We start from the raw sequence: 26,108 nt of genomic DNA on the forward strand, positions 1-26,108 counted from the left end.
CCAGAGGTTACCCCATTGTGGTATGGAAGATTTAAAGGTGGGGATGCAAGATTTATGGACTGCATTGTGGATGGAGCCACACTGGTCCCACTGTTAATTTGAACAATATACATACACATGCTTGATGTTGGGGTATTGAGTGAACTCTGGCTTAAGTCTCATATTCCAACATCACCTCATGCACTCACATTTAATATTTTGGAATGGGAGTGGCAACCATGGATAAGTTACTCAAGTTCCCACCCACGAGGATATAAATAACCAAACCAACCAAAAGTCATGCCTGCTTATCCACACACTGCAATAGCTTCAGCAACTCGACTGTGGGCATGGGAGTGGCAACCATGGATAAGTCACTCAAGTTTCCACCCACGAGGATATAAATGACCAAACCAACCAAAAGTCATGTCTGCTTATCCAAACACTGTAATAGCTTCAGCAACTTGACTGTGGGCATGGGAGTGGCAACCATGGATAAGTCACTCAAGTTTCCACCCACAAGGATATAAATGACCAAACCAACCAAAAGTCATGCCTGCTTATCCACACACTACAATAGCTTCAGCAACTCGACTGTGAGCATGGGAGTGGCAACCATGTATAAGTCACTAAAATGACCAACTAACACAAACATTTTACAGCAAACTGACAGACATAGAATGGGAGAGCGAATATTACAAAACCATGTTCAATTCAGCCGATACGTTGTCAATTCGTTTCTTACTTGATTTATATGATCAGTACTCACACATGGCACGGATCACTGGGACCATTGGTGCGTTGTGTGGTTTGGATAATCATAAGTTACATACAGGGTAACTTGTAAGCGGGCACGAGGTGTATGAGTTATTGTGCCAAACCAGCCAAAAGCCACACCTACCCACACACTGTATTAATTTCACAGAATTGATTAAATAATTCAAATTAGGCATTTTAGGTTTGCAGGTGCTAACATGATTTTTTTACAAAAGTTTAAAAATCTGACATAAATATATATTGCTTTATAACATTATTAATATTCTTGCGAATACAATAACACCTTACAACACAGGTTTGACATCTGACCTCGATCCATTAGAAGTGACGGGAGGCCGACTTCTCCAACCCACAAACCCCAACCTTGGCCCAGCTTCAATGTATTATGATAAGACAGCAGAGAAGTTGTATCTAGATGTATGCATGAGTTTTGAGGGAGAAGTGGACGGTAACTTCGATATCCCTGGTGATGTCCACGTTGGAGTGTTGGAAACAAATTGCGTGTGAGTCTCATATGATCAACTGATCTGATAAGAAACATGGCTGTTTTAAATAAATTCAATGTATTTTTTAAAATGACATCATATAATTACATATACTGACTATGAAATTTATCAGAGGCCATGGAATAAAGCATTATTGGCTACTAAATACAGAAAAACTGCCAAATTTAAAGTATTTAAAAAAGTGCTTATGATATTAAAGTTTGCAAAAACAGGCATGCAGCGAATTGTCGTGGTAGGTTTAGCTCCCATTGCAATTATATTGCCACAGTGATGCGAGGTAAAGTTTATGGTTTATAACATTACATTGTTATTGTAGAGAATCAATAGAAAATTGCATCACACCATTACTTAATGGTGGACCCCTCCCTCTAGCTGAGGGGGCGTGGTACAATGTATTTGGGGGCGTGGTCAGTGTGACTCTTGTTGAAGCCGAACCTGATGTCTCAATGTCAAGGATTGTTCTGTATGCTGAGGATAAAGCAGGGAAAAGGTGGGTAAGGTTTACCACTTGTAACAACGGTTAACCCATTTACATTAGTGTGTTTTAACGACCTTCGTTTTTCTGCTAATTCCATTCTTTTTGTTGTTTTAATTATTTGATCTTCACTATCGTATTAAAAAGGATGAACAAACATATATATTCTGTTTACGCAGGACAATAATTGCAATGGAACCCGAACATGGGATACAAATAGGTTTGACAACAAACCTTGCGATTCGGTTGAATGTCGGTGAAACATCCACATATGGGGCGTTTGTTACAAGCTTTGGTGAACCAGTAGTTGGGGCAACTATGGAGATTGGGGTGATTGCTGCTGATAGTTCCACGGATTGTAATCGGGCAACTTGTTTTAAGTAAGTTATGTAAAAGTGTGAAACATTATGTTGTGGTATTTATAGGTGGATGAATATAACCTAAGTAAGGCTCACTTTGGCTGTTGTATGAGTGATGTAATTTGTTTGCTCTCTTAGCTGTCTGTATTGCAGAGGATACAAGTTCAAGGCTTAATGTTGCTACCATTGCGGGTGTATGTGTTCCAGGGCTATCAATGGTAGCATCATCAAGCCTCAAACCCAATACCCTTTGCTTCTTAGACAATTATACCAGTGTACCATTATAACATCCCACCATTACAGTGAACTATCCGTACCCCTTGATGCAATATCAATGACAATACCAATGTCTACGGATACAAATGGAAGAACCTCAGTAGATGTAACAGCCGTCAAGAACCCAGGCAACCCACGAGGTTGTGGATTAGATGGCCAACTATATGTGGTCAGGTTGTTTTATAAGTGAGTTTGGACATTACCAATGACACTATGTACACATAAATATATGAACATAGCCAATTTTTTTTAATTGAAATAGCACTAATATATTATTTTTATTATATGTTCTGAAAATAGCAATAATATATAGGCACACCACACCATGATAATTAAGGCGCCAAACCATTATAAACACAGGGGAGGCAGGGATAGTTAGACACACAATCCTGTGAAACAAATCTAACTTATTGGTTGTAATGTTTACTAATTAATGCAGAAATTCCAGGGTTGGCCTGCTCACCCTGCCACCCCACGTTTGGTGCCTCTTAATTGATAGCCTTAATGTTATGTTTATGTCTGTAGTAATGTTTGATGGTTTTCTATATAAGAGGTAACAAAATATTTTATGCATTTTATGCATATTTTATGCATTTTTTTTGGTTTAGGAATAGTCAGCACACAATCATATTTGTAATGCTTACTGATTATTATTTCACAGAATTTGTTTCACAGGCTTGTGTCTAACTATTCCTGCCTCCCCTGTGTTAAACAAGTTTGCTGACTATTCCTAAACCCCTAATAAACAATTTAAATTATCAAATATTTGGACCCAAAACACCCCCCAATAAACAACACCAACCTACCAGATATTTGGACCCCATTGAACCAACCAACTTAAAGAAGGCAGTTTGTTATTTCAACCCATCAGCCACAGCAGGAGATCCCAAGAAAGCAGAATGTGAGAATGATGGAAGCAAGATAGTTAACATTGGAACCCTGCAACCCATTATTAAGGTTTATGATGAAGTTGAAGTAAAAGATAAACCAACATGGTTTGATGTTAGAGGTAAATACTGGGCGGGTTTGGGTGTAAATTCCACCCCATGTTTCATACATTTATTACATAAACATTGGTGTACCACATAACTTTTATTTATCTCTTCAAGTACAGTAACCAAGATCAGATTAATTTAAACAGTAAAGATAAGGGAATTAGCAACGAAAGAGCAGACTTATTTATTCTCTCACGGGGGGGGGGTAACTTTAAAGTACAGGGTTTTGGATGTAATTCCATCCAAAGATCATACGCCTACTATTAACATTACACACCCTGCAGATATTTTCATCCAATATTACAACCTGTACCCTGTTATGTGGAAGAATGGGATAATAGACTTGCATTCATACAAAGACATCAAGAAAAATAAAGCTATGTTGGAATACGCGATGTTTGAATTAAATATCTCAGATCCAAGGTAAAGATATTGTAATTAATATTAAAAACAAACTGATGAAGTGGGCAAAGCACTCAGAGATTTGATGCTGCTACCATTGGGGTGTATGTGTCCTTGGGCAAGGCACTTAACGGAAATTGTTCCAAACCAGTGTTCACCAATAGGTTGTTCAAATTGTCAGCCAAACATTAAACAATCACCCACAAAGTTACATACGTGGTAACTCGTAAGCAGACACAAGGTATATAAATTAGAAATTTGGCCCAAAACTACCATTTTTATACCGAAGGAGCTAATTTATAGATATCATATATACAGGCACATGCCGGTTACGCGTGACTTATCAGCGAGTAGAAAAAAGTTGATCAAAAATTGGATGGACAATGGAATGCCGTATAGTTATCCTGGAGATCCTACAGGTAGGGTGTCTATGGATGGCTTAGTTACATACATGGTAACTCGGGCACGAGATGTATGAAACAGAACACAACGACTTTCATTGCCCAACCATGCGATGATAAATAAGTTACATTAATTTATGTACAGGAATACTAAAATACAAACAAATTTTGAAATTGCAACACAACACCTGTGATTGTTGCTTTAGTTATTCAGCAAAATACAAACATAAAAGCTTTTACACATCAGCCTTGTAACATAGATATATGTCCATGCTAAAACATAAACCACAATCACCTTCCACAGGCGATACATTATTCTCCTGCGCTGCTGAAACCATCCCTGTTAAAATAACTGAGCTCCAACGGTTGGGTCAAGCGGCAATCATCACTGAGTTAACCACTATACCCCCTTATGTAACTGCATGGTTGAGTTTGCAAACAGAATTCGGTAGAAACGTTGAAGTTGCTGGGATTATAAAGTCGGTCTTTGTGGAAGAGATGCTTCATATGTCGCTGGCAGCTAATCTTATTAACTCTGTGAGTATAAAGCTCTATATTGGGCGTAAAAGCCACAAACTGCACACCATTTATATTATGACACTATAACAGTAGTTTTATAACCTACACTATATTATATATTTGTGAACTAACACAGCAACACACTTTACCGTACACAACACTAACATTATTAACTCTGTGACCAGACTGTGGGTAAGAAAAGTGTAAAGGCAACACACATGGGGAGGTAGGGTGGGCAGGCTTACCCAATTTTAATTGATGACACTGTCACTTAACTTTATTTAAGTGGATCGTGTATTATACACTGGGTGCATAGGCGCCAAACCTTTATAAAATGCAGTAGAGGAAGGGATATTTAGACAGATATAGTTTGGCTAATGTCACCCCTAATGTTACCGCTTTGGTGAAAGCTTAATTCATATCAGCACTTACTGGCAATTACTTACATTACATTATCAGCGGTATATACTCAATTTATACCGACTCACTTACTAGGTTGGAGGTGTAGTTAACTTGACAAGCATGGCGTTACTTCCACAATACCCAACCCCACTTGGCAGTGGAACGTTCTTTGACTTAATGCCCGGCGTCTACGTGTCAATCGAGCCGTTGTCGCTGGGATTGGCACGCGACTTGTTTGCGAAGATTGAAACACCAGCAACTGAGCAAGAACAGAAGGTGAGGGTTGGTAGTTGATGTGCACCCAGAGGTTCATTAACGAATAAAGTATATTAGATATGTGGTAGATGGTGATGCTGCATGTGTATCTAGCTTGGCCTGTATCTAGCTTGGCCTACCCAACATAGTATATGCACATTCTATTCTATATGGGTGGAGTCACGCCATTGGACCTGGAATTTAGGTCAGAGTAGGCCCATTATATGTCTTTCATGTGACCAGCAATAGATAATATTATGCCTGGTAGCAACAGATGAGACACCCAAACATTTATCGTCAATTCCAGATATTTCACTCAATGGCAGAAATGTGGAAGCTTTTGTCAACACAAACAGGAAGAGACACTCCCACATCTAAGAACATGAGACTATTGTTGAACGATTACCAAAAAGTTCGGTTTAAACGAAAATCCCCGCTTAAAAAAGCAATGAATCAAAATCTAACGTCAGATATAGTGTGGGACCTGATTTATGATTTCTCTGTTAAAAGTTTGAAAGAGTTGTCAAACAAACCCACAAACACTATTGGGGCTTTTTATCTCAGGGTAGCTTTGTTTGCGGCTATGGTGGAATCTTGCGCTCAGAAAAACGCCCTTGCTAACCCTTCAGCTAACCAATCACCAACAATATTTACAGGTGATTGTTTTATTGTATATGGGTGAGGTCCTACAGTGAGGCACACCAGGGTACCTAAGATTTAGGCCAGAATTGGCCCATTACCCCAACAACCAGTGTGCCTGTTTCTTCCGCAAAAAAAACGGACAAGAAATTCATTAATACACTAAAACCCTTCATGTTACCCCTTTTTCAAAAACTGGGGAACATAGCTTTCCTGACACCCCTAACATTCCGCCTATGTAGGTGATGTCTCAAAACAAGTGGATATGAACCAATGGAACAATCCGGAGGACCAACCTGATATTACAAACCCAGCAGAGCCAAGCCTTAATAGTGAAGGGTCAGGAAGTATCCCAATAAGTTCATTATACCAACCCCTGTTTCCTGTAACTGACTTGCAAAAGGCAATTGAAGCAATTATAGAGATCGTATACCAAGGGGAAGGGGGCAGCCAGTGCACACCATTTGTTGGCGAGAAGACACAAGATAACCCAACTCCAGAGATATCGCATTATTATCGGTTTCTTGAAATCGCGAACCAGAAAAAGATCGTTAAAATGAAAGTGCCTGTTGAGTATACAGCTGGGTTGACATGCATGAACCTTACTGGGCATGATTGCCATAATGACCTTGAGTTAGGTGAGAATTATTGCTTTGGGGGGCCGGCTATTCCGTTCCGGGAAGATGGGGTTTGGCCATTGGTACATAACCCACAAAACGGGATGTACGTTAAGAACACAAAGGCTTGGAAACTTAACAAGGAGTTTAACAATGCTTACACAACCTTGCTTAAATGTTTAGAGAAAGGGTTTGGTACAGGCTCCATGTAATGATTGCCATGCATCGCCAACATGGACGTTTATGAGAGATATCACGTCCAGGGCTGGATTCCCTTTGCAGGGATAAATGAAAGTAACATACAAGATTATATGTAGGACACCATAGGTGTGAACTAAAATGTAGTCAAGGCAAGGATAGTTAATCTCACATTCCCTAGAAAATATAAGTCTTTTTTGAATAGAAGACTGACAATGCCATTTAGGCCAAAATATATATATAGATATTATAATATATATATAGATATATATTTTCTTATGCAATGAGTTAGACTTGAATTTTGTCTGTTACATTTTGTTGTTTGTACCGCTAAATAGTCTCGCCATTTATCGATAAAGTTTTGTAATTCTGCTTTTAAGCATAGATTACATTTTATAATTTTGTTAAAAACTCTCCTGGCAGTTTAAAGAGATTTCAATTATATTTCCAGTTTAAATATTTAATTATACATTGAGATTTATGTATTTAGTGTGTAGATTAGTTTTAGCTTGTTTATATAAAATGATAAAGTTCAAATGCTAGTATTGTTATTATAGACTAACTATAAATGTATTAACCAGGTATGTAGTAAATAAAATTTACAAAAATCTGGAAATGTGTGTTTCATGGAATTCAACAGTTAGGAAACATTTGAAAATTTAAGGTTGTGTGGCAAGGGCAACAATAGTCGTTGTAACACAGGTGTTTTGTTTCATACACCTTGTGTCTGCTCATTGTTTTTTCTATATGGGTGATAATTTAGACAACCCATTAGTGACCGCTGGGGCATGCCATTTGCTGTTAAACAGTCTTGCGTAAGGACACATACGCCCACAATGGTTGCAGTGTGGTGACAAGGACACATATGCATATGATCACGAGTGATAGGCTTTAATACAGTTTCTAACATTTCAACACTGAAACAGATGAGAGCAACGGAAACTTATCCACAACATTGAAACACCTACTTACCCATAGTAGTGGGCATTGATGCAAGTGGTGCTGCATACCAAGGTACCCCATTCACTGTAAATGATGCAATGATGCGTGTAAGGGGGAATTTCCAGTATGGTGGGCACCTGTGTGGAGAATGTTGTTAGAATGAGATAGATTAGAACTGAACAAGCTTGTAAAGCAATCACACTTTTTGTTAAATGTTTTTTACACACCAGGATATGTTTTTGACACTGTAGACAATTCACTTTTGCATTTTTCGACTATCTATCCATTTATACATTAATAAAAACCATGAAACCAGTGGGTTTATTATTTCAATGACTATCGTTCATTAGTTAACTTCTATTTCCTTGTTGTTTTAATTATTAAATGTCTTCGTGGTTGTAACCGAAGAGATAAATTTTATGGTAATTAAAAATTGTTAGTGTGAATCACCCAACAGTAGGAGTGGTGGATCAGGGCGAGATGAACTTGCAGTGGTTAGCGGGCCTGCCCCTAGCCCAGTAGTTACAGGGTCAAGGCTCAATGCTGTTATCATTGTCGGCATGGGTGTCCTTGGGCAAAACACTTAACTTTTAGACATTTTTAAACCTAAAATATTCTAAAACCTACATGATCTGAAATAAAATATTAAAACCAACAAAAAATAAAACTAATTTCACATTGAATTAACAAAACAAATATTAAAAATGTAACAACATATTAAGCTTGTAACAAAAACCGTCACCACACCATTACATGAACATTTGGCAGAAAAACAAAATAAGGTAAGGTAGTGGTTAGAAAAGTACAGGATGAATTTAGCTGGTAAAACTGCAGTATATTCTTGTCTTGGTTTCGGGTAAATGCATCTTTTACTGCTGTTCATATTTTCTCGATATTTAAGATTTTTCATACTAGTTTTGCATTAACATGGCTTCTCACCATGAATTCCTTGATGCCTTCTTAAGTTACAACTTTGAACAAACGATATTTCACAAATGTCGCATTTGTATGGCTTTTCACCAATGTGAACTCGTTGGTGTCTTCTTAATTTACTATTTTCACCGAAACATTTTTTACAAATGTTGCATTTGTGTAGCTTCTCACCAGTGTGGGTTCTTTGATGACTTCTTAAGATGCTGCCATCAGAAAACGATTTTCCACAAATGTCGCACTTGTATGGCTTCTCACCAGTGTGAACCCTTTGGTGGGTTTTTAGGTTACCACTTTGAACAAAAGATTTTTCACAAATGTCGCATTTGTAAGGCTTCTCACCAGTGTGAACCCTTTGGTGCCTTCTTAAATGACATTGTTGAACAAACGATTTGTCACAGATGTCGCATTTGTATGGCTTCTCACCAGTGTGAACTCTCTGGTGGCTTCTTAAGCTACCATTTTCAGAAAACGTCCTTTCACAAATGTCGCATTTGTATGGCTTCTCACCAGTGTGGACCCTTTGGTGGCATCTTAAGCTACCACTTTCAGAAAAAGATTTGTCACAAAAGGCGCATTTGTAAGGCTTCTCACCAGTGTGAATTCTTTGGTGAGTGTTTAATCTATTAGTTGTAGTAAACGGTTTGTCACAAATATTGCACGTGTATGGGTTCTCACCAGTGTGGACTTTTTGGTGACGTCTTAAGCTACCATTTATTGTAAATGATTTGTCACAAATATCGCATTGAAAAAGTTTTTCTCCAGTATGTGTTCTCAAGTGAATAACAAGCTTTGAAGGAAAACGAAATACTTTGTCGCAGTATTTGCAGCAATTACCTTTTTCTTCATTTTTTTCACAGAATTTCTTTGACATTGACTTTGAAGTGACGTTTGACATTCTTTACAACTTCGCTTGACACTTAATTGTTGGAGTTATTACAAAATCCTTAAGTTTAAAATGAAATACACCACGATACACAGCAAATCAAAGAAGGTTTAGATAACACCTGTAATTTAATACTCAAGACCTACGTAATCTGAAAGAAAATATGTACAATATAAATAATAACTTCAGCCGGACATAAGACTAATGGAAATATTACATAAAACTCCTGTTCTTTTGTGTCTTTTTTAATTTATCAAATTAAAAACGGTTTTAGATTAAAACAATGATTTAGAATGTAAATTACGGATTAATCAAGTACATGGCTATGCACACAATAGATACCCAGTGTTTCGTGCTATTAGGCAACACAAACAATAAATTGAACCAACTTCACTTTAAATTAACAAAACAAATATTGAAAAAACCGTCACCACACCATTACATGAACATTTGGCAGAAAAACAAAATAAGGTAAGGTAGTGGTTAGGAAAGTACAGGATGAAATTAACTGGTAAAACTTCAGTATATTCTTGTCGTTGGTTTCGGGTAAATACATCTTTTACTGCTGTTCATATTTTCTCGATATTTAAGATTTTTCATGCTAGTTTTGCATTAACATGGCTTGTCACCAGCAAGTGGGTGTGTTAATGTTGGTGCAACTCTGGAATTTCCTGTTATGTTATGAAGTACTACAAGTTCTATTAAATACACAGCAAATTAAAGGAGGTTAAGGTAACACCTGATATGATATCCGTATGTTTCATACACCTTGTGCCCGCTTACGAGTTACCATGTATGCAACTTTATGGTATTTCATTTTCGTACGACTAATAATTTAGACGACCACTGGGTTGGAGCAATTACAGCGAGCCTTGAATTTTTATTAGAAATATTAAGTCATAAAAATATTTTATAGATAGCCTTTATATATCTTAGTATTTTTTATTTTATAAATAGAGTTAACGCAATGTGATTAGTAGAGTGTGCAAATTTTATAATCATGGCAGCACTCAAACATCGAAAATTATCGCTATAAAACTGGCACTTGGTATACTAAAGTATTGAATTATGTTCCCCAAAACAATGTTGTTATTGTTGTGTTTATACTATTTAGACTTTAATGTTTATTATTACGGACGTTTTATTAATTAAACTGGTTTTAAAGGATATCTATAACTTAAAACACATATAAAAAGTTACCTATTTCCTATTTGTCCTGCTATAATATGCTGCCTGCGCACTATTTCATTTCGTTTCTTTCCTAACTCGACGTAATCAATAAATATATTCGCCATCGTCATTTTGCCAAAATGTTTCCGAAATTCCCGCCATTTCTCAAAACAGTGATGACCAATAACTAAAATTGTATTAATGTTGCCGTTCAATTTTTAACCAACTCACCTGGGCAATCTCTTGCTAATACTTTGATAATATCATTCGTAACAATCAGAGTCCTTATATACGGACTCTGGTAACAATGAATTTTTCATATGATTATTATAATTGGCAAAACCAAATTTCAATTAATGCATAATGATTGTTTATTGTGTAACGATAACAACTAGCCAGCTGGCTTAACGTGTATGCGCTTTAATCGTTTTCTGTAACCCATGTTATAACAATACTGTACTTGCATTTATCAACAATGCTGGGGCTCGTCATTGTGGGCGTATGCGCCCTTGGGCAAAACACTTATCGGCAATTGCTCCAACCCAGTGGTCACTAATGGATTGTCCAAATTATCAGCTACATATAGAAAAAACTCACAAAAAAATAATGACCCACTAAGTAAGATACATGGTAACTCGTAAGCTGGCGCGAGGCGTATAAACATCCACCTAGTGAGGACAACTAACCTCAACCACTCAAGCAAACACCTATCAATTCATTTGTTTTAGGTTGTCTAAATTATCAACCGCAAACAAGTTAGGCCTACATCCTTTCATAATTTACAGACACTTTCTCGTTGCCAAATACACAGCGCTTCCAAAACCTTCCCAGACACCCTCAGTTTAAACGCAAGTAATTAGTTTAATAGTTTACGTTCTTTATTGATATATTTCACCGCTGTTAATTTTAAGTCGAAACTTTAGCGACGGTTTCGTTTATTTTTTCCGTCAGATTTTCCAGCTTTGACAACTCTGTCAGGTGTCATGCTGCCTGGCTTGTGGGTGACACTTGCCACATGAGTGACACCCGTCACGTGGTTGTCACCATGAGAAGCCATGCTACCTGGCCTGTCACTTAACGGTTGGTCAAATTTTAACAATGGATCATTATGCTGCAAAATCTGAAAATGGAATTATGAATTTTAAGATTTTTATAAATATGGTGTTTTTACCATGCATATTATGACTGAAAGAGATCTTCTGGCAATTTTGTGATGTCTTTTACCTATGCTCAAGCAAGACACTTAAAGGTAATTTCCCCAACCCAGTGGTTGCCATAGAAAAACAATCACACAAACATAAAAACAACCAACCATAAAGTTACATACGTGGTAACTCGTAAGCAGGCATGAGGTGTATAAAACAGAACATCTGTGTTATAACGACTGTCATTAACTTAACAAGGTGTATGAAACAACTGTCATTACCCCTCCACTCAAAGATAAACAAGTTACAGCCACCCTACCCACCTGCACAGCTTTGTTGATATTCCCGCTACTCAAGTTCAAATACACAGCTAGCATTAGTCCCTGGTTAGGGGACTTCCCTGGTATAAGGTTAGCCGCTTGTTGAAGCAATTTGATCGACTTTTCATTCTCGCTCCTCAGGCAATGGCAAGCAGCAAGGTTGAGCATCATATGTGCGTGAGCTGTGGCGGTGTTTGGGGGGTATGGGTGCTTGGGGTTGTCAATCAAACAAATAGCTGTGGAATGTAGGGGGGTGGGTTAATTTTACTTGGTAAATAGAGTGGATGTGTTAATGTTGGTAAATGTAGTATACTGATATACTTGATGTTACAAGCAACTAGCTGTAAAATAAAGGAATGATATCATTTCTTTAACACAACAGTTTTAGGCTCAACACAACTAAGCCACTAAGTTTAAGTGGCATAATATAGGGGTATTTAATGTTTTGTTTAAAACGAAGAAGAAATGTTAATTTATTTGGTAAGTTAGAGGTTTATGCTAATGTGCAAATTTACTACCAGGGCATTAGGCACCAAACCTGGGGTGGCAGGGTGGGCAGGCAAACCCTAGAATTTTACACTGCATTAATCAGTAAATATTACAACCAATAAGTTAGATTTGTTTCACAGAATTGTGTGTGTAACTATCCCTGTCTCCCCTGTGTCAATAAGGTTTAGCGCCAATGTTTAATAGTGTTTGAAACAGCAATCATGGTTGGGAAATGTCCACTTATAAACCCAACAGTATTACCAGACATACAACTAAAGTCAACACTTTACATGGTTTACAAATCCGTGTTTCATCGTTTCCATTGCCAGACTTGTTGCTGCCATCGTCTGAATTACAAAATACAATGTAAGTAACCTATACAGCTAATGCTTTTCACATACAACATTTAATGTAACTGAAAACTTCTCACATTGTGCTGTTCATAATAACGATTGACACGTTCATTATTTAGTTTGTGAAGAAGCTTTAAACAGGTTGAATATTTGACTTAAAAAAATTTATTTCTAAATGAGTACTTTAAACACATGAGAAGGCGATCTCCTGCTTAAGGATTGGTATGAGACCACTACATAGCTGTGTTATATGTTAACCCAGTTATAGAGACCCTCTCTCACACCATTAGACGTCATATATTACACCCCCAAACCTGAAAATCAATATCTTTACGAAATGAAAAAGATATGAGAATTTTACGAAAAAATGGGTGAATTTCAAGGCATTTTTCATTCGCCACATTAACCAATGAAGTTCCAATATATAGTAAACCCACCCACCTGACAAAGGTGATCTCTTTCCACTTTCAGCCACAGCGCAACTAACATTGGTTATCTTGTCAACTTGCAAATGTTGGATGGCTTCTGATATTCGGTCGAGAACTACAAGAGCTTCACCAGCGTACATATTTGCAAGGTATCTGGTGTAAGTGATACTGGGTTGAGTGGGAAGATATAAGCCCATGGTGTTTATATAACAATCACTATGTCACACACATGAAAAAAATGCCTCCAATAAATTGCTCACCAAGTAACATAGATGGTAACTCGTACGCGAGCACGAGGTGTATGAAAACACGTGTTATAACGACTGTTGTTTTCTGGCCATGCGAGGATAAAGTAAGTTACATTCATTCATATAATGAGACTGATTCTCACTATATATTATGTAACACTAACTATAAGGCTGTTACTATAGAAAGACCAGCTTGTAATATTTTAAGTATTATAGTAAGATACATTGTCTCATCTAACACTGAGGATGGTTAAAGCTGATTAACTGAAACTGCAACGTCCTCAGTATTAGATGAGACAAGAGTAAGATATATTCTAATATACTTATATAACCAAACACATGGTTGCCACCAACCTATGAGATCCATATATCTTGGGCAAGTTCAGCACACAAGCTGCGTGTTGTAACGCCACACTTGCATTGCCGAGGTGAAGAGCTACAAACGCGCTGTTGCATAATATCGAGGCATAGAGATAACATATCCGTGTTCCAACCACTGGAGGGCTAGGGAGGCAAGCTATTGTGACATCACTGAGCTTCTCTTCGAGTATCTTCACTTCATTGTGTGTTTTCTAATAATGGAGATTATGACGTGAATGAATGTAATTTATTCATCTTTGCGCGGCAAGACAGCGACAGTGGTTAAACCCGAGTGTTCTGTAACAATATGCCGGGCCATAGTAGTGTTGGTATGATTGCAATAACTACCACGCGTGAGGTTTGAACCAAGAACCTTTGACCCTGTCAGTTAAACATACAAGTAACGCAAGGGTGGAATGTTTGTTTTAGCAGCCAAGTTTTTAATTTAAAATACCTTTTACCACGCTGCTATGTGTCTATTCAAATGAGTGCATTTTAACAATGTCCATTCTATCTGAGTAAGGTTCTTGTCAAGTACCTTGTATCTGGCCCATTACCCAAAATGTATCAATGTTATCCAAAATTTACTAAAACAAGTATGAACCTACATTATGGTAGTTTAAAGAGTCATCACTGGGATTTGAACCCACTACCCTTAATACACTAACCTGCAAACATCCCCCATGTTTCATCTCACGTTCCATGATAATAAGAGCATTGGAAAGACATATAAACGCAAACTCCATGGTGGGGGTGGCTGATGTTGTGTTCGACGTGCGACCTGCTGTTATTGATGGTATAAGTTTTAAAATATCTCATATTTTTGTTCAAAAAAACATTTTTTCGTATATTTCTACATTTAGATGCATGTAAGCAGAGACGTATCCAGGAAATTCTAAATGGGCCGAACTTTATTGTGAAAACATTTCTTACGCAGTATGTGAAACCAGGCGTGCGGTGTATTGAAACGTGGTTGTTTCATGCTTTATTTTCCTCCAAAAAAATTGGACCATATCAACCCCTTAAATACACCTTTGTATATAGGGCGAATATAGTTGCAATGAAACAGTGCAACCACAAATACTGACCATGGGAGGGGTTGGAACACACAACAACTTTACGATGAACGCTCGATCCAACTTTATTAAAACATCTTGTTGGTGTTTTACGCTTCGGTGAATCTGTATAGAAATAATGTAAAAAGAACAAATGTTATACAAAACTTTAAGTTAATATATGTTCCAGTAAACTGCATTGTGAGACACATTATTGCGGGGTAAGATGGGACAGTTATTACATAATATCCAATATTTCTTTATCGTGTTTCAAACAATTAACAATGCTCTAAAGAGATGTAAGGATACAATGGGACGAGTAAAGAGAATGACAACATGTCCCATCTTACCCCTCCCTGATATAAGCAGTAGTGTTTGTCAGTTTAAATCCAACCTAGTTAAATCAAGAACAAACCTTCGGGTTCATGCTGACCTATATGCTTGCAACACTATATAATGCTAGTATATCCCGTACATTCTAACCCACCTTCAGATTCATGTTGATTCGTATACTTATGTATGCAACACTCGGCCAACCTTAACCATAACCTTGGGTTTGTGTGATAAACACTGGCTGTTGTGATGAAACAATCAAACGCTGAAGTTGGATCCCCACCATGGAGAAGCTGGATACCACGGTTGTACAGGAGCTCGTATCTGGGTTATATAGGGGGTTTAGTGGGTGAACTAAGGTTTGTGGGTTGAACGGGGTTGGGGTATAAGATGGGGTTTGATAGTTAAATGGGGAGTCTTATGTAATTTAGGTACGCTGTGTCTCAGTCTTTTACAAGCACTGATATTGCTATTAATGGGTGAGGTCTTACAGTGAGGCACACCATGGGACCTGGGATTTAACACAAAGTTGCTCATTGACAATGCAAGAGCCTATCCCTTCAGCCACAGCACTAGACTCAAAAGCACTGATGAAACATACACACCTCTTATTCATATGCAGTATTGAGATTGGGAATGAATTTGCTTTATTCCCTCCCCCGTTATTATTGTTATGTTGTTTCAATGATGTGTTCAACCAACTCTCATTCTCCTTCAATGACTTCTCCATGTAAAAGTTCCCCAAGTGGTACTTCCCCATACTTGAGTAAATGACAGCTGAATATAAATATGTGCGATAAATAATAAACTGCATTTGTGAATTAACTTTAAAATAAGCCAACTCAACCACCTAGGGATGCTATCAGTAACTTATTTATCCTCGCATGGCGGGGCAACAACAGTCGTTATAACACGGGTGTTCTGTTCCAAACACCTCGTGCCCGCTTACAAGTTACCACAAACGTAACTTTATGGGTGATTGTTTTTCTGTATGGCTTATAAAAAGTTGGGTTGGAGCAATCAGTGTTAACTGCCTTCTCAAAAGACACGCCCACAATGGTGACACGGACAAGCCTCGAACATAGTACCCTATACTCTAGAGACAGACACCTGACCACTCCACCACAGAACTGCCACCATCGCTACAAACAACACGACTCACCCAAGTTATTATCGAGCATTGCACTGATGTTTTGTTGTCTCTCTCCCATGTTAGGGGAACTCCCCAGCAGTTTATAAGCCTTGTGGTAATTACATCTCTGTGAAAGGGAATGTTATTAAATGTATGGGGCGCTAAGTTAAACAGGTTAAGTTTGAGACAACAAACCCTAGACTGCATTCAGGATTAGTTCTAACAAAATAATGAAATGTAAATAATTGGAAAAATACTGAATTAAGAATGCATGGTTAGAAAAGAAAAGTTAAATTAAAGGATGTTTCATAGAAGTTCACGTGACCATGGGTGCCAAACCTCAAATATTTAACACTGCATTTAACGGTAAACATTACAACTAATAGAATTTTAAGAAACTAACACTTTGCCTTTCTTGCTTTTACCAAAGTTTATCACTTATGTTTGTATGAGTATAATGTTACCACAGGAGCCGATACGTGTAACTAACAATATCACCCCAGATTTCACCAAAAAACATAACACACTATGTTAGTTCACTCACCACATACTCAAAGTTACTTTTGAGAAACACAGTTGTAATATTCGGAACATTAGGCGTCTGCTGTTGGTTACTGCTTGTGGTTGTTGTTAAAACTTTAATTTCACGTTTGCAAGCTTTGATCGATCGTTGCTTTAAATAACAACAAGCCTTCAACTGAGGTATGTAGTTACGCAAGGATTCCAATTGGTTAGGTGACAATTCACCCAGTGCTGCAATAAAGGCCATTGTTAGGTAACAACAAAATGGCGTTGGCATAAAACTTGGAAATTTTTAAAAAAATTTGATTGAATCTCAAAATGTCAACAAAAAAGTCTGGAGCGTTTTAAATAAATAAAAAATAAAGGGTTTTTGGAAATGCTGGAAGCTTTATCGGTAGGTGAGGTGAAGCTGCATTCGAATTTACACAATGAAAAGTAATTTTATAAAAAAAAACTTTTACAGAAAACAAAATACATTTATCTTATACCCTATGCATATAAAACTTGTATTTAAACAGTAAATCTTATAAAACTGTCCAAATCAACAAAAAATCCATAATAACCTTGTCCTTGTGTTTTATCTTCTGATGATTTCTTTGTAGATTCTTCATTTGGTTCAATGTAGGTGGTTTGGATTTGTTTGATGCAATTCTCTGGGGAAGTTTGTTAGGTTTGAAATATATATTACTTTGTTTTACAGATAAGGTTACATTGCTGACTAAAATGTGTTTCAAATCAAGATATATTTTTGGACTTTTATTTTGTTTTGTTGTTGTTGCTACCAGCAATTAAGAACTGCTCGTCTGCCAAATACATTAATGTAACTAAAGACCTATCAACACCAACATTTCATTTGGCAAGACTTCACTAATGCCAATAAGTTTCATAACCTATATATTTCTGCTTTTAAAATTGCTTCTTGTGATGAAAAAGGTTGGGACAGAAAAAACAACATTTATAGCTGAATTAAAACTGTACAGTTAGTCCGGTGATCAGAAACCACACAACTCACCAGCTTTAACAGTATTACAGTTAATAAGATAACATTCAACCAACAACAGGACAACACTTAAGTGAAACTTCTCATCGGAAACATCAAGATTTTGCAACAGTTTTTCAAGAATTATTTCGGCCTCGCTGAAAATTCAAGAAAAAATTATGTGAAAAAGTTAGTGTTGGGGTGCAAAGTTACATTCAAAGTAGTGAGGATACCAGGTTGAAAGTGAGTGCTGTGAAAGGTTTTATTTTATACTCGCGTATAAAACTCATGTGTCTTCATAGGGAAAAAACAAGCGCCCAAAAATTAGGCAATACAATTTTAGGTGTTAGTATTTAAGCATTTTAATAAGCAGTGGTCAGATTCTTCGCTGGCCCCAAATTACTTAAGGAGTCAAAAAGACGATGCAATGTTGGAAACTTTAGTGTAGAACCACAACAACAAGCCTCCCCCTTTTAAATTATTAATGATATTTTAAACCAAAGCTCACAGTGCAGTCACAACACTTTAAATAATTTAAGTCCATCGCGAGTTTACTTAGTTGTTTTGTTTATGATTTACACCAAGGGTTGTTAATAACAATACCTGTATTGATGTATATTAAACAACAGCAGGGCTTGGTTATAATGAAGGGTAGCATGGTTGGCTTTCTCCCCTTTGATCACGAGGTCTTCGTCATCTTTGTGGGATTGTTGGAGGGCTTTCTGTAACTAAGGGGGGGTAAAAGTTAGGGGGTTTGTAAGTTTGAGGGGTATATTGTAAAAGTTATCAATACTCTCGTGTTTTAATATTTACGCATTTGTAGTCATTATTTTTTGGGGGAATATTTTTATTGGGAGATTCTTTTGCTGTTCCTTGGCTTTGGAATGTAAAAATCCCAAAATAATTTAATAGAAGAACTGTTGGCCAAACTAAAGAGCAAATGCAAGTCTATAATTGAATTTTATAAACAATATAGTTTTGTTTATAAGCTGGCCATTGTTTACTTACTTTCGATAAAGTTCTTCTAAATTCAATTGATTTCGTTTTCCCAGATTTACAGAACTCCGTGAGCGCTCGGTTGTGCAGCAAACACACATCGTTCGAATGAGTTTTGTTCAATTTCTTGAGCAAACCCAGCGCTGAATCGAACTGGTTCTGTTTAAAGAAGTTGTGAGCGTTGGTTGCAAGTTGTTGTTCGTCCTCGCTGTAAGCAACGTTCGGTTTGTTTGCAGTTTCACTCATTGTTGTAACTTCAGTTTAACCTATGTATCTAAAGCACAAAACATAAGATATTGATGTTCAATTGTGGAAAACACAACTTTCTTGAGATTTTAACACCAAGTGAACTATTAGCGCAAGATGAATAAATATTTGAAATTTGAACAAGAGAAATTTTCATTCACAAATACAGAAAACAACAAAAAGTTCAATTTTAAATTTTAGCTTGTCCTTTATTTTGGTGGTAGGCTTTCATTCTCTCTTCAATCACTGGTCTCATGTGTCGGATCAAACCTTGAGCTGGCCATGCTGCCCCATCACCCAACGCACATATGGTGTGACCTTCAACTTGCTTAGATATCTCCCATAACGAATCGATCTCCTCAGGATCTGCGTCACCCCTTGTGAACCTTTGTAACGTATCATTCATCCATGTCACTCCTTCCCTGCATGGAGTGCATTGACCACACGACTCATGTTTATAGAACTCCATCAACCTGGCAATTGCACGGATCACGTCAGTGCTTTTATCCATCACAATCAACGCAGCCGTTCCTAGACCGCTCGTAACTTCAACCAAAGCGTCGAAATCCATGAGAACATCATCGCAAATATTCTTAGGAAGAAGTGGTGTAGATGAACCACCAGGGATAACACATAGAAGGTTATCCCATCCTCCCCTTACACCCCCGCAATGCCTTTCAATCAATTCCTTCATAGGAATGCTCATAGTCTCCTCTACAGTGCAGGGATGGTTAACATGCCCCGATATATTGAACAGTTTTGTCCCGGTGTTTCTTTCCCTTCCAAACCCAGCGAACCACTGTGGTGTGCGACGACAAATAGTTGGTGCCACGGCCACGGTCTCAACATTAGCCACGGTTGTCGGGCACCCAAACACACCAACCTCTGCAGGGAACGGTGGCTTCAACCTCGGCTTGCCTTGCTTTCCTTCCAAACTTTCAATCAGTGAAGTTTCCTCTCCACAAATATAAGCACCTGCTCCACGATGAACAAAAATATCGAAATCGTAACCAGATCCGCACGAATCCTTCCCAATAAGACCAGCATCATAAGCCTCCTTTATTGCGACATTCAAGTTCGAAGCTTCGTTATAAAACTCCCCTCTTATATAAATATAAGCGGCACGAGCCCCCATAGCCACACCAGCCACCAAGCATCCCTCAATCAACTTATGAGGATCATGCCGCATGATTTCTCGGTCCTTACAAGTACCAGGTTCCCCCTCATCAGCGTTTACGACCAAATACTTTGGCCTACCATCTGGAGGTCGATTCATAAAACTCCATTTCATGCCAGTAGGGAAACCTGCCCCGCCGCGCCCTCTTAACCCAGACTCCTTAATCTGTTGCAACACCCAGTCATTTCCTTTCAATATTATCTCCTTGGTTTTATACCAGTCCCCCCTTTGCATTGCCCCTTTCAGTTTCCAGTCATGTCTCCCATATAGGTTGGTGAAGATCCTATCCTGGTCCTTCAATGGAGCATTGCTGAAGGTTTTAACTTGTGTTGCCACCACACTACATTGAACAAGAGGTCTTGAAAATAATATTCGCGATAACGACATTTTAAATCAACTTAACGAAGATCCCACTGAAATTTATAAAAAAAAGATTGAATATAACTTTGAAGGTGATTTTTGGGCAATTTATTATTATTGTGAAACTGTTTAAACATGTTTCTTATTAATATATATTCAACTTTATTTATTCGTTCGTTTGTAATAACGAAGGTCGTAGTAATTTAACAAACGTACTCTAAACAACATTTACAACAAAGTTGTGTCAAAACTATGAATAAAATTAAAAAAATGAATAATCTATAGTTTGTTGGTATATTATGAACTTCCTAAACAAATAAAAGTAATATTACAGCTAATATGTAAACTACAAATCCAAATTAAAATAATTTGACTACTTGACCTAATTACCCATTTATTTACGATAAATCTACAGTAATATCAATAGTAAAACTTGTATTGCGCAAGGCTTTACATTCTAATCCAGTTTTAAGCTACAATATTTCTTACAGTAGTTCAATATAAAGACAGAAACCACATCTAAACTCGTCCTTCATTAAACTGAAATATCAATTTGCAAACCAATCTGAGGTTGTAACAATTCAAGACAAGCGACCGGTTTCCTACTTGACACTGCCACCTGCCGACGTCATCAGAAATTTTTCAAGCCTAAAATGACGCGAACACAAATTAAAACATATTTAAAAATAAAACCTTGTTTAATGCATCAATTTTTGCACGGAGTGTTGCCTTTGACCGTCTTATATCGTCGGGACGCGGTTTTGCGCGACACGTCACGAGCTATTACGTCATCAACGCCCAAACACAATGCCCTACTTTGATCTGTCAACATCTTCGCGAGTTACGTAACAACCCTGCTCTCCCATGACCTCTCGCGGCCATGCATATCAGGAATAATACTACCATTTGAAGCCCTACCTTTTGATCCAAAACTATTTAAAAAGAAAACTTTGTTCTGTCTTTCCACCAGTTCTTTTGAACAACTTTTCAGTATCTCTGGTCCATACATACAGTGGACCATAATGGGTTGTCCAAATTGTCAGCCAATTGTGGTAACTCGTAAGCAGGCCAAGGTGTACGAAACAGAACATCCCTGTTATAAGGACTATCGTTGGCCCGCCACGCAAGAATAAATAAGTTACATTCATTCATTCACAATAAAACAAAACTATAAAATCCAAATTTATTCATTGCATCTTAGATCTAGCCACAGCTTCTTTGCTTTGATGAACTACAGCTCCATGGTTGAGTTGGAACTGACACATCGCACGTAGTGGTTTCAACAATACCTGTATAATATGTGTGTGGGTTATAAGTTATATAATACTAAATTCAAGACCCAGTGGTTAACGCGCCTGTCTCTATACCAGACATTACGGCTCAAAGCTGCTACCATTGTGGGTGTCCTTGGGCAAGGCATCTAACAGTAATTGCTGCAACCCAGTGATCACTTATGGGTTGTAGCTGCCTGAGTGTTGGGCCTAACTCTGGCCTAAATCCATGGCGTGTCTCGCTGTAGGACCTCACCCATATAGAATGTGCATATACAATGTTGGGGTAATGGGCCAACTCTGGCCAAAATCCCAGGTTCCATGGCGTGCCTCACTGTAGGACCTCACCCATATAGAATAGAATGTGCATATACAATGTTGGGGTAATGGGCCAACTCTGGCTTAAACCCCAGGTCCCATGGTATGCCTTACTGTAGGACCTCACCCATATAGAATATAATGTGCATATACAATGTTGAAGTAATAAGCCAGTCACTCAAACTACTCACCTCCTTTAAGTTCAAATCATCTTCAGTATGCGACAAAGCAATGGCAGCGCATTCTACAGTGGAGAGACATTTATCATTGGGTTGTGTGCGTACCACGTACTCACTTATGGATGGGGCCTCAATTTGTACCTGGAAAGTGACTTGTTATAATAAGCTACTTAATTTGAAATCATTGACAATGAATAAGAAATTATCAGTTTATGTTCCTGGCGCCACGGCACAGTGATTAGCGCGCCTGCCTCTAACCAAGAGGTTACGGGTTCATCGCTGCTACCAACCTACCATTATGGGTGATTGTGTCCTTGGGCAAGACACTTAACGGCAATTGCTTTAACCTAGTGGTCACTAATGGCATGGGGTGTATGAAACAGAACACCCGTTTTATAATGACTGTCAATTCCCCGATTACAGCAGGATAAATAAATTACATTGATTCACCTCACTTTACCCACCTTAGTCAAAGTATCCAGCACAGGATTCCTAGCAAACATGGATGAAGCTTGCTTCCAAGTTCCATCAACTAACACAACATTACAACAACCATTGAACTTCAAGTCGTCAAGTTTTGTCGCATTTTTCGACGGATACAACAGCACTGTATTGTCTGCTTTAAACACCTGATGTAGGTTCGGGTATTTTTGCTGTGAGAATGATTTCCCTTTGTATACGTAGCAAGAGTCAGTATGAAGTGCTGAGCGTAGAATAGACACGGTGTGTAATGGCCGATTCTCCTCGTTGGGATGCTGCAAGATGTGAAGACGGGATCGTTTTAATTGGATCGGATCAATGGGAAGATGGGAGCAGATGCAAACTGTTGTTGGTCGGCTGGGAACATTTAATGTTTTGTTACATTTAAACGTAAGTGGAAATCATATAAAGGATACTTGGAGTAAAAAAAATCTACTACAGCTAATCAAAATTCAGTTAATAGGCCAACTCTGGCCAAAATCAGAAGTTGGCATGCCTCAACATACAAAATCAACTGTCGTCGCCCGGCCATGAAAGGATAACTAAGGTACGTTTGTGGTAACTCGTAAGCGGGCACAAGGTGTATGAAACAGAACCCCTGTGTTATTACGACTATCGTTGTCCCGCCATGCAAGACCCCTCATACAAACCACTCACCCACATCTTAGACATTGTTCACGCTTCTGCGTCAAATCATCCCAATCGTTAAAAGCGTCAAAGAAATCATCGTTGTCCATTCATTATTTGGTCATAAAGCTACCATTGTCATGTAACTAACAACCTCAATAAAGAATAAAAGTTGGTAAAAATATTATGAAGGAGAGTTTAACTTGGTCTTCGAACAAGTCTTGGCAACTTGCATTAAATATTTGTGAGTTCATGTGTGATGGTTTAATACAAATGCTTAAACAGTGCAAAGCAACTGTAATGAGTAAGTCTCAGATTTCCAGTACAATATTAAAAGGTTATTTTTGTAAATATAAACCATTAACTACAGAAAATACATGCACTGTAATAAACATTAAGCTAATTGAGGCATGGTTTGCAGTTGACACCAACACAGAGAATCATGGGCAGTTTATATTAAACATATAAAATACGATAATCAGGGTGTGACAGACCCACGATTACTTTTGGATTTACTAATATAACTGTATTGTAACAAGGTAGCCCCAAGATTTTACTATAAAATAGTGGCGCCTATGATTTAAATTAATTCAAACAAGAAAAGCTAAGGAAAACAAAAGTTTTGATAAATAATTAAAAAATTTAAATCAAAATCCGTATTTGTTCCTTGTAGCTTGCCTGGAAGCCCTGCCAGCCGCCCAAGCATTTTTCAGCTCTATTTCTCGTTCTTGTGCTTGGTGGATCAAATAGGTAAGCTGGGATTTACGTTTTTGCGTCGCTGAAGGCTGGTTACTGTTTTTCTTGCTATGCGATTGTCGGTTTAGATTCTTTTCTTCTGAAATCGATTTTAACAGAAGTTCTTTATTCCCTGCGAGAACTGAGTCTGCGTTGTAATCAACAAATTCTATTTTTTCGTTGCGAAACTTTTTGCCTTGGATTCTCAAAAAACTTTCGTCTTTTTGGAAATTTTCAGGAATTGCTGTTGAAGCTTGTTCATCATGTTTGTCAACTTGTTGGATCTCCACAGGAGCTGCTGGAGCTTCAACCGGAATATCAGGTAACTCTGGATTGCTGTCAACACTAGGCAACACTTTAGTAGGGGAAGGTACGTCAACATCAGGAGTCGATTCCTCTTCTTTTTCTTTTTTGTCAACAAAAGAAAAAAAGGAAACCGACTCTTCTTCTGTTTCTGATTCGCTTTCTTCTTCAATTCTCTTTTTTTTAATCGTTTTCACCTCAACCGGTGCCTTCTTCTTGATTTCTTCTTTTCTCCGGAAGACATGAGGGATGAGAGGTCGTTCTGTTTGTTTCCCGCTCCCGATCGTGTTCCTGGGAGCCGGGAGTTTCGCGAACAATCCAACTTTAGGAGCAACATCTTTTTTCTTCATTTTTAATGACAGTTCTTCCTCATCAGAATCCACTCCCCTCATAGGAGCGAGGATCTTCCGCTTATGGCTCGAAACAACGCACTTTACTCCTCCCATCTCCGTTGTTTCATCCTCATCACTAGAGCTGTCGTACATAACAAGACCTAACGACATTTTCAACCTGGAACAGAAGCTGATTTTAGAATAAGGTACTAAAATATACGAGAATACAAGAAATGTCTGTTTTTCAATTTTATTTTAATGAACCTAAATTCTAGATACAACAGAGAACAAACTTCTTTATTGACGTTATAACAAATAACGAACCAAAACAAACCATACAGTCAGTGTCAGACTGTCAGATGCCCATACAAAACACTACTGTTATTGTGGCAGAATCCTTAACCGTACGAATAGACCAGTGTTGCCGAGAAAATGTTGTTACAAAAATTAACAGCAGCCCAAAATTAATGTTCAAATTTTAAAGATATTAGAGTATTAGACAATTCAAGATTTCAAAATTTTAAGTGCCGACAAATAAATGTTCGCGGCAAGCATTTATGTGATGCGCTAACGGTTCTACCAGAATGGCAGCATTATTATAACGACTAGAACGCAGATTACTTTTTAAGTCATATTGAACACCGTGTTTAACTCTAAGCTGCCCACCAAAGTTTGTACAACCAGTAAAAACATAAAAAATAAATAAAAAAACGCCGTTAAACTTTCTACTGCGTATGCCAGATTCCGTTTTAACCACAGACCGTCGTTGTAGTGTTTATATACTGACTCTGTTTTAAAGTTTTATCTTTGATTCTCTGCCATCAAAATAAAACAGACAAATTAAATTGATTACATTGGTACATATACTAGGATTTCCGTAGTAAACAGGCGTCTAAACATGAGGGCGCCCCACATATACAATATATACATCTGGAAGCCCCCCTCATTTGCATATACGTCATGGAAAGCTTTGTTCGTCGCTCTAGATACGT

At 37.8% G+C, this 26,108-nt stretch overlaps 6 protein-coding genes across 8 annotated transcripts; 1 reads left to right on the forward strand and 5 right to left on the reverse strand.

The window, feature by feature from the left end:
• Positions 1-528: 528 nt before the first annotated feature.
• Positions 529-6,814, forward strand: LOC108950240. The gene is made up of 12 exons (XM_018815402.2): positions 529-775; positions 1,052-1,259; positions 1,579-1,752; positions 1,917-2,117; positions 2,400-2,558; positions 3,182-3,381; positions 3,652-3,790; positions 4,088-4,188; positions 4,475-4,707; positions 5,185-5,367; positions 5,654-6,002; positions 6,228-6,814. The coding sequence occupies exons 1-12, from the start codon at positions 685-687 to the stop codon at positions 6,812-6,814; spliced, it is 2,625 nt and encodes an 874-aa protein (XP_018670947.1). The 5' UTR covers positions 529-684.
• A 1,564-nt stretch (positions 6,815-8,378) lies between these two features.
• zf(c2h2)-13 (zinc finger protein) lies at positions 8,379-9,692 on the reverse strand. The gene is given in 1 exon segment (NM_001078390.1): positions 8,379-9,692. A coding segment is annotated over 1 exon segment (906 nt). The 5' UTR covers positions 9,571-9,692; the 3' UTR covers positions 8,379-8,664.
• Positions 9,693-11,584: 1,892 nt separating this feature from the next.
• Positions 11,585-19,364, reverse strand: LOC100181899 (CCR4-NOT transcription complex subunit 10). 2 transcript variants are annotated; one of them, XM_018815410.1, is made up of 15 exons: positions 19,101-19,364; positions 18,696-18,820; positions 18,126-18,250; positions 17,677-17,766; positions 17,136-17,344; positions 16,622-16,718; positions 16,065-16,236; positions 15,614-15,783; positions 15,160-15,252; positions 14,740-14,852; positions 14,066-14,283; positions 13,477-13,616; positions 12,973-13,029; positions 12,197-12,429; positions 11,585-11,848 (listed from the first exon to the last, which is right to left on the reverse strand). In XM_018815410.1, exons 1-15 carry the CDS (start codon positions 19,332-19,334, stop codon positions 11,648-11,650), a joined length of 2,277 nt encoding a protein of 758 aa, XP_018670955.1. In that variant the 5' UTR covers positions 19,335-19,364; the 3' UTR covers positions 11,585-11,647. The 2 variants fall into 2 exon arrangements, with proteins under 2 accessions (XP_018670955.1, XP_002131645.1); XM_002131609.3 differs by having other exon boundaries at positions 14,740-14,855.
• On the reverse strand, positions 19,362-20,922 carry LOC100179486 (NADH dehydrogenase [ubiquinone] flavoprotein 1, mitochondrial). The gene has a single exon (XM_002131602.5). It carries the CDS (start codon positions 20,896-20,898, stop codon positions 19,525-19,527), a length of 1,374 nt encoding a protein of 457 aa, XP_002131638.1. The 5' UTR covers positions 20,899-20,922; the 3' UTR covers positions 19,362-19,524.
• A 1,117-nt stretch (positions 20,923-22,039) lies between these two features.
• On the reverse strand, positions 22,040-23,988 carry LOC100184275 (DTW domain-containing protein 2-like). Of its 2 annotated transcripts, none has more exons than XM_002131590.5 (4): positions 23,777-23,988; positions 23,104-23,476; positions 22,652-22,780; positions 22,040-22,160 (listed from the first exon to the last, which is right to left on the reverse strand). In XM_002131590.5, exons 1-4 carry the CDS (start codon positions 23,854-23,856, stop codon positions 22,059-22,061), a joined length of 684 nt encoding a protein of 227 aa, XP_002131626.1. In that variant the 5' UTR covers positions 23,857-23,988; the 3' UTR covers positions 22,040-22,058. The 2 variants fall into 2 exon arrangements, with proteins under 2 accessions (XP_002131626.1, XP_009861275.1); XM_009862973.3 differs by having other exon boundaries at positions 23,781-23,923.
• LOC108950243 (proline-rich protein PRCC) lies at positions 23,913-25,324 on the reverse strand. The gene has a single exon (XM_026838313.1). It carries the CDS (start codon positions 25,285-25,287, stop codon positions 24,394-24,396), a length of 894 nt encoding a protein of 297 aa, XP_026694114.1. The 5' UTR covers positions 25,288-25,324; the 3' UTR covers positions 23,913-24,393.
• Positions 25,325-26,108: the final 784 nt, after the last annotated feature.

Source organism: Ciona intestinalis, unplaced genomic scaffold, assembly GCF_000224145.3.
Source record: "Ciona intestinalis unplaced genomic scaffold, KH HT000074.2, whole genome shotgun sequence".
In the NCBI taxonomy this organism is placed as follows: Eukaryota; Metazoa; Chordata; class Ascidiacea; order Phlebobranchia; family Cionidae; genus Ciona; species Ciona intestinalis.

Bases quoted from the DNA above. Each gene is read 5' to 3' on its own strand.
- LOC100181899 (XM_002131609.3), bottom strand. From the start codon at position 19,334: ATGAGTGAAACTGCAAACAAACCGAACGTTGCTTACAGCGAGGACGAA. The intron at 14,856-15,159 runs GTCAGTATTTGT...CATCAATAACAG, and splicing joins GTGTTCCAACCCCTCCCATG to CAGGTCGCACGTCGAACACA. The intron at 12,430-12,972 runs GTAAAGTGTTGA...TACATTCCACAG, and splicing joins AACACGGATTTGTAAACCAT to CTATTTGTTTGATTGACAAC.
- LOC108950240 (XM_018815402.2), top strand. From the start codon at position 685: ATGTTCAATTCAGCCGATACGTTGTCAATTCGTTTCTTACTTGATTTA. The intron at 2,559-3,181 runs GTGAGTTTGGAC...CCAACCTACCAG, and splicing joins GTGGTCAGGTTGTTTTATAA to ATATTTGGACCCCATTGAAC. The intron at 5,368-5,653 runs GTGAGGGTTGGT...CGTCAATTCCAG, and splicing joins CAACTGAGCAAGAACAGAAG to ATATTTCACTCAATGGCAGA.
- LOC100179486 (XM_002131602.5), bottom strand. From the start codon at position 20,898: ATGTCGTTATCGCGAATATTATTTTCAAGACCTCTTGTTCAATGTAGT.
- LOC100184275 (XM_002131590.5), bottom strand. From the start codon at position 23,856: ATGGACAACGATGATTTCTTTGACGCTTTTAACGATTGGGATGATTTG. The intron at 22,781-23,103 runs GTGGGTAAAGTG...GTCACTTTCCAG, and splicing joins TGCTGGATACTTTGACTAAG to GTACAAATTGAGGCCCCATC. The intron at 22,161-22,651 runs GTGAGTAGTTTG...CATATTATACAG, and splicing joins ATGATTTGAACTTAAAGGAG to GTATTGTTGAAACCACTACG.
- LOC108950243 (XM_026838313.1), bottom strand. From the start codon at position 25,287: ATGTCGTTAGGTCTTGTTATGTACGACAGCTCTAGTGATGAGGATGAA.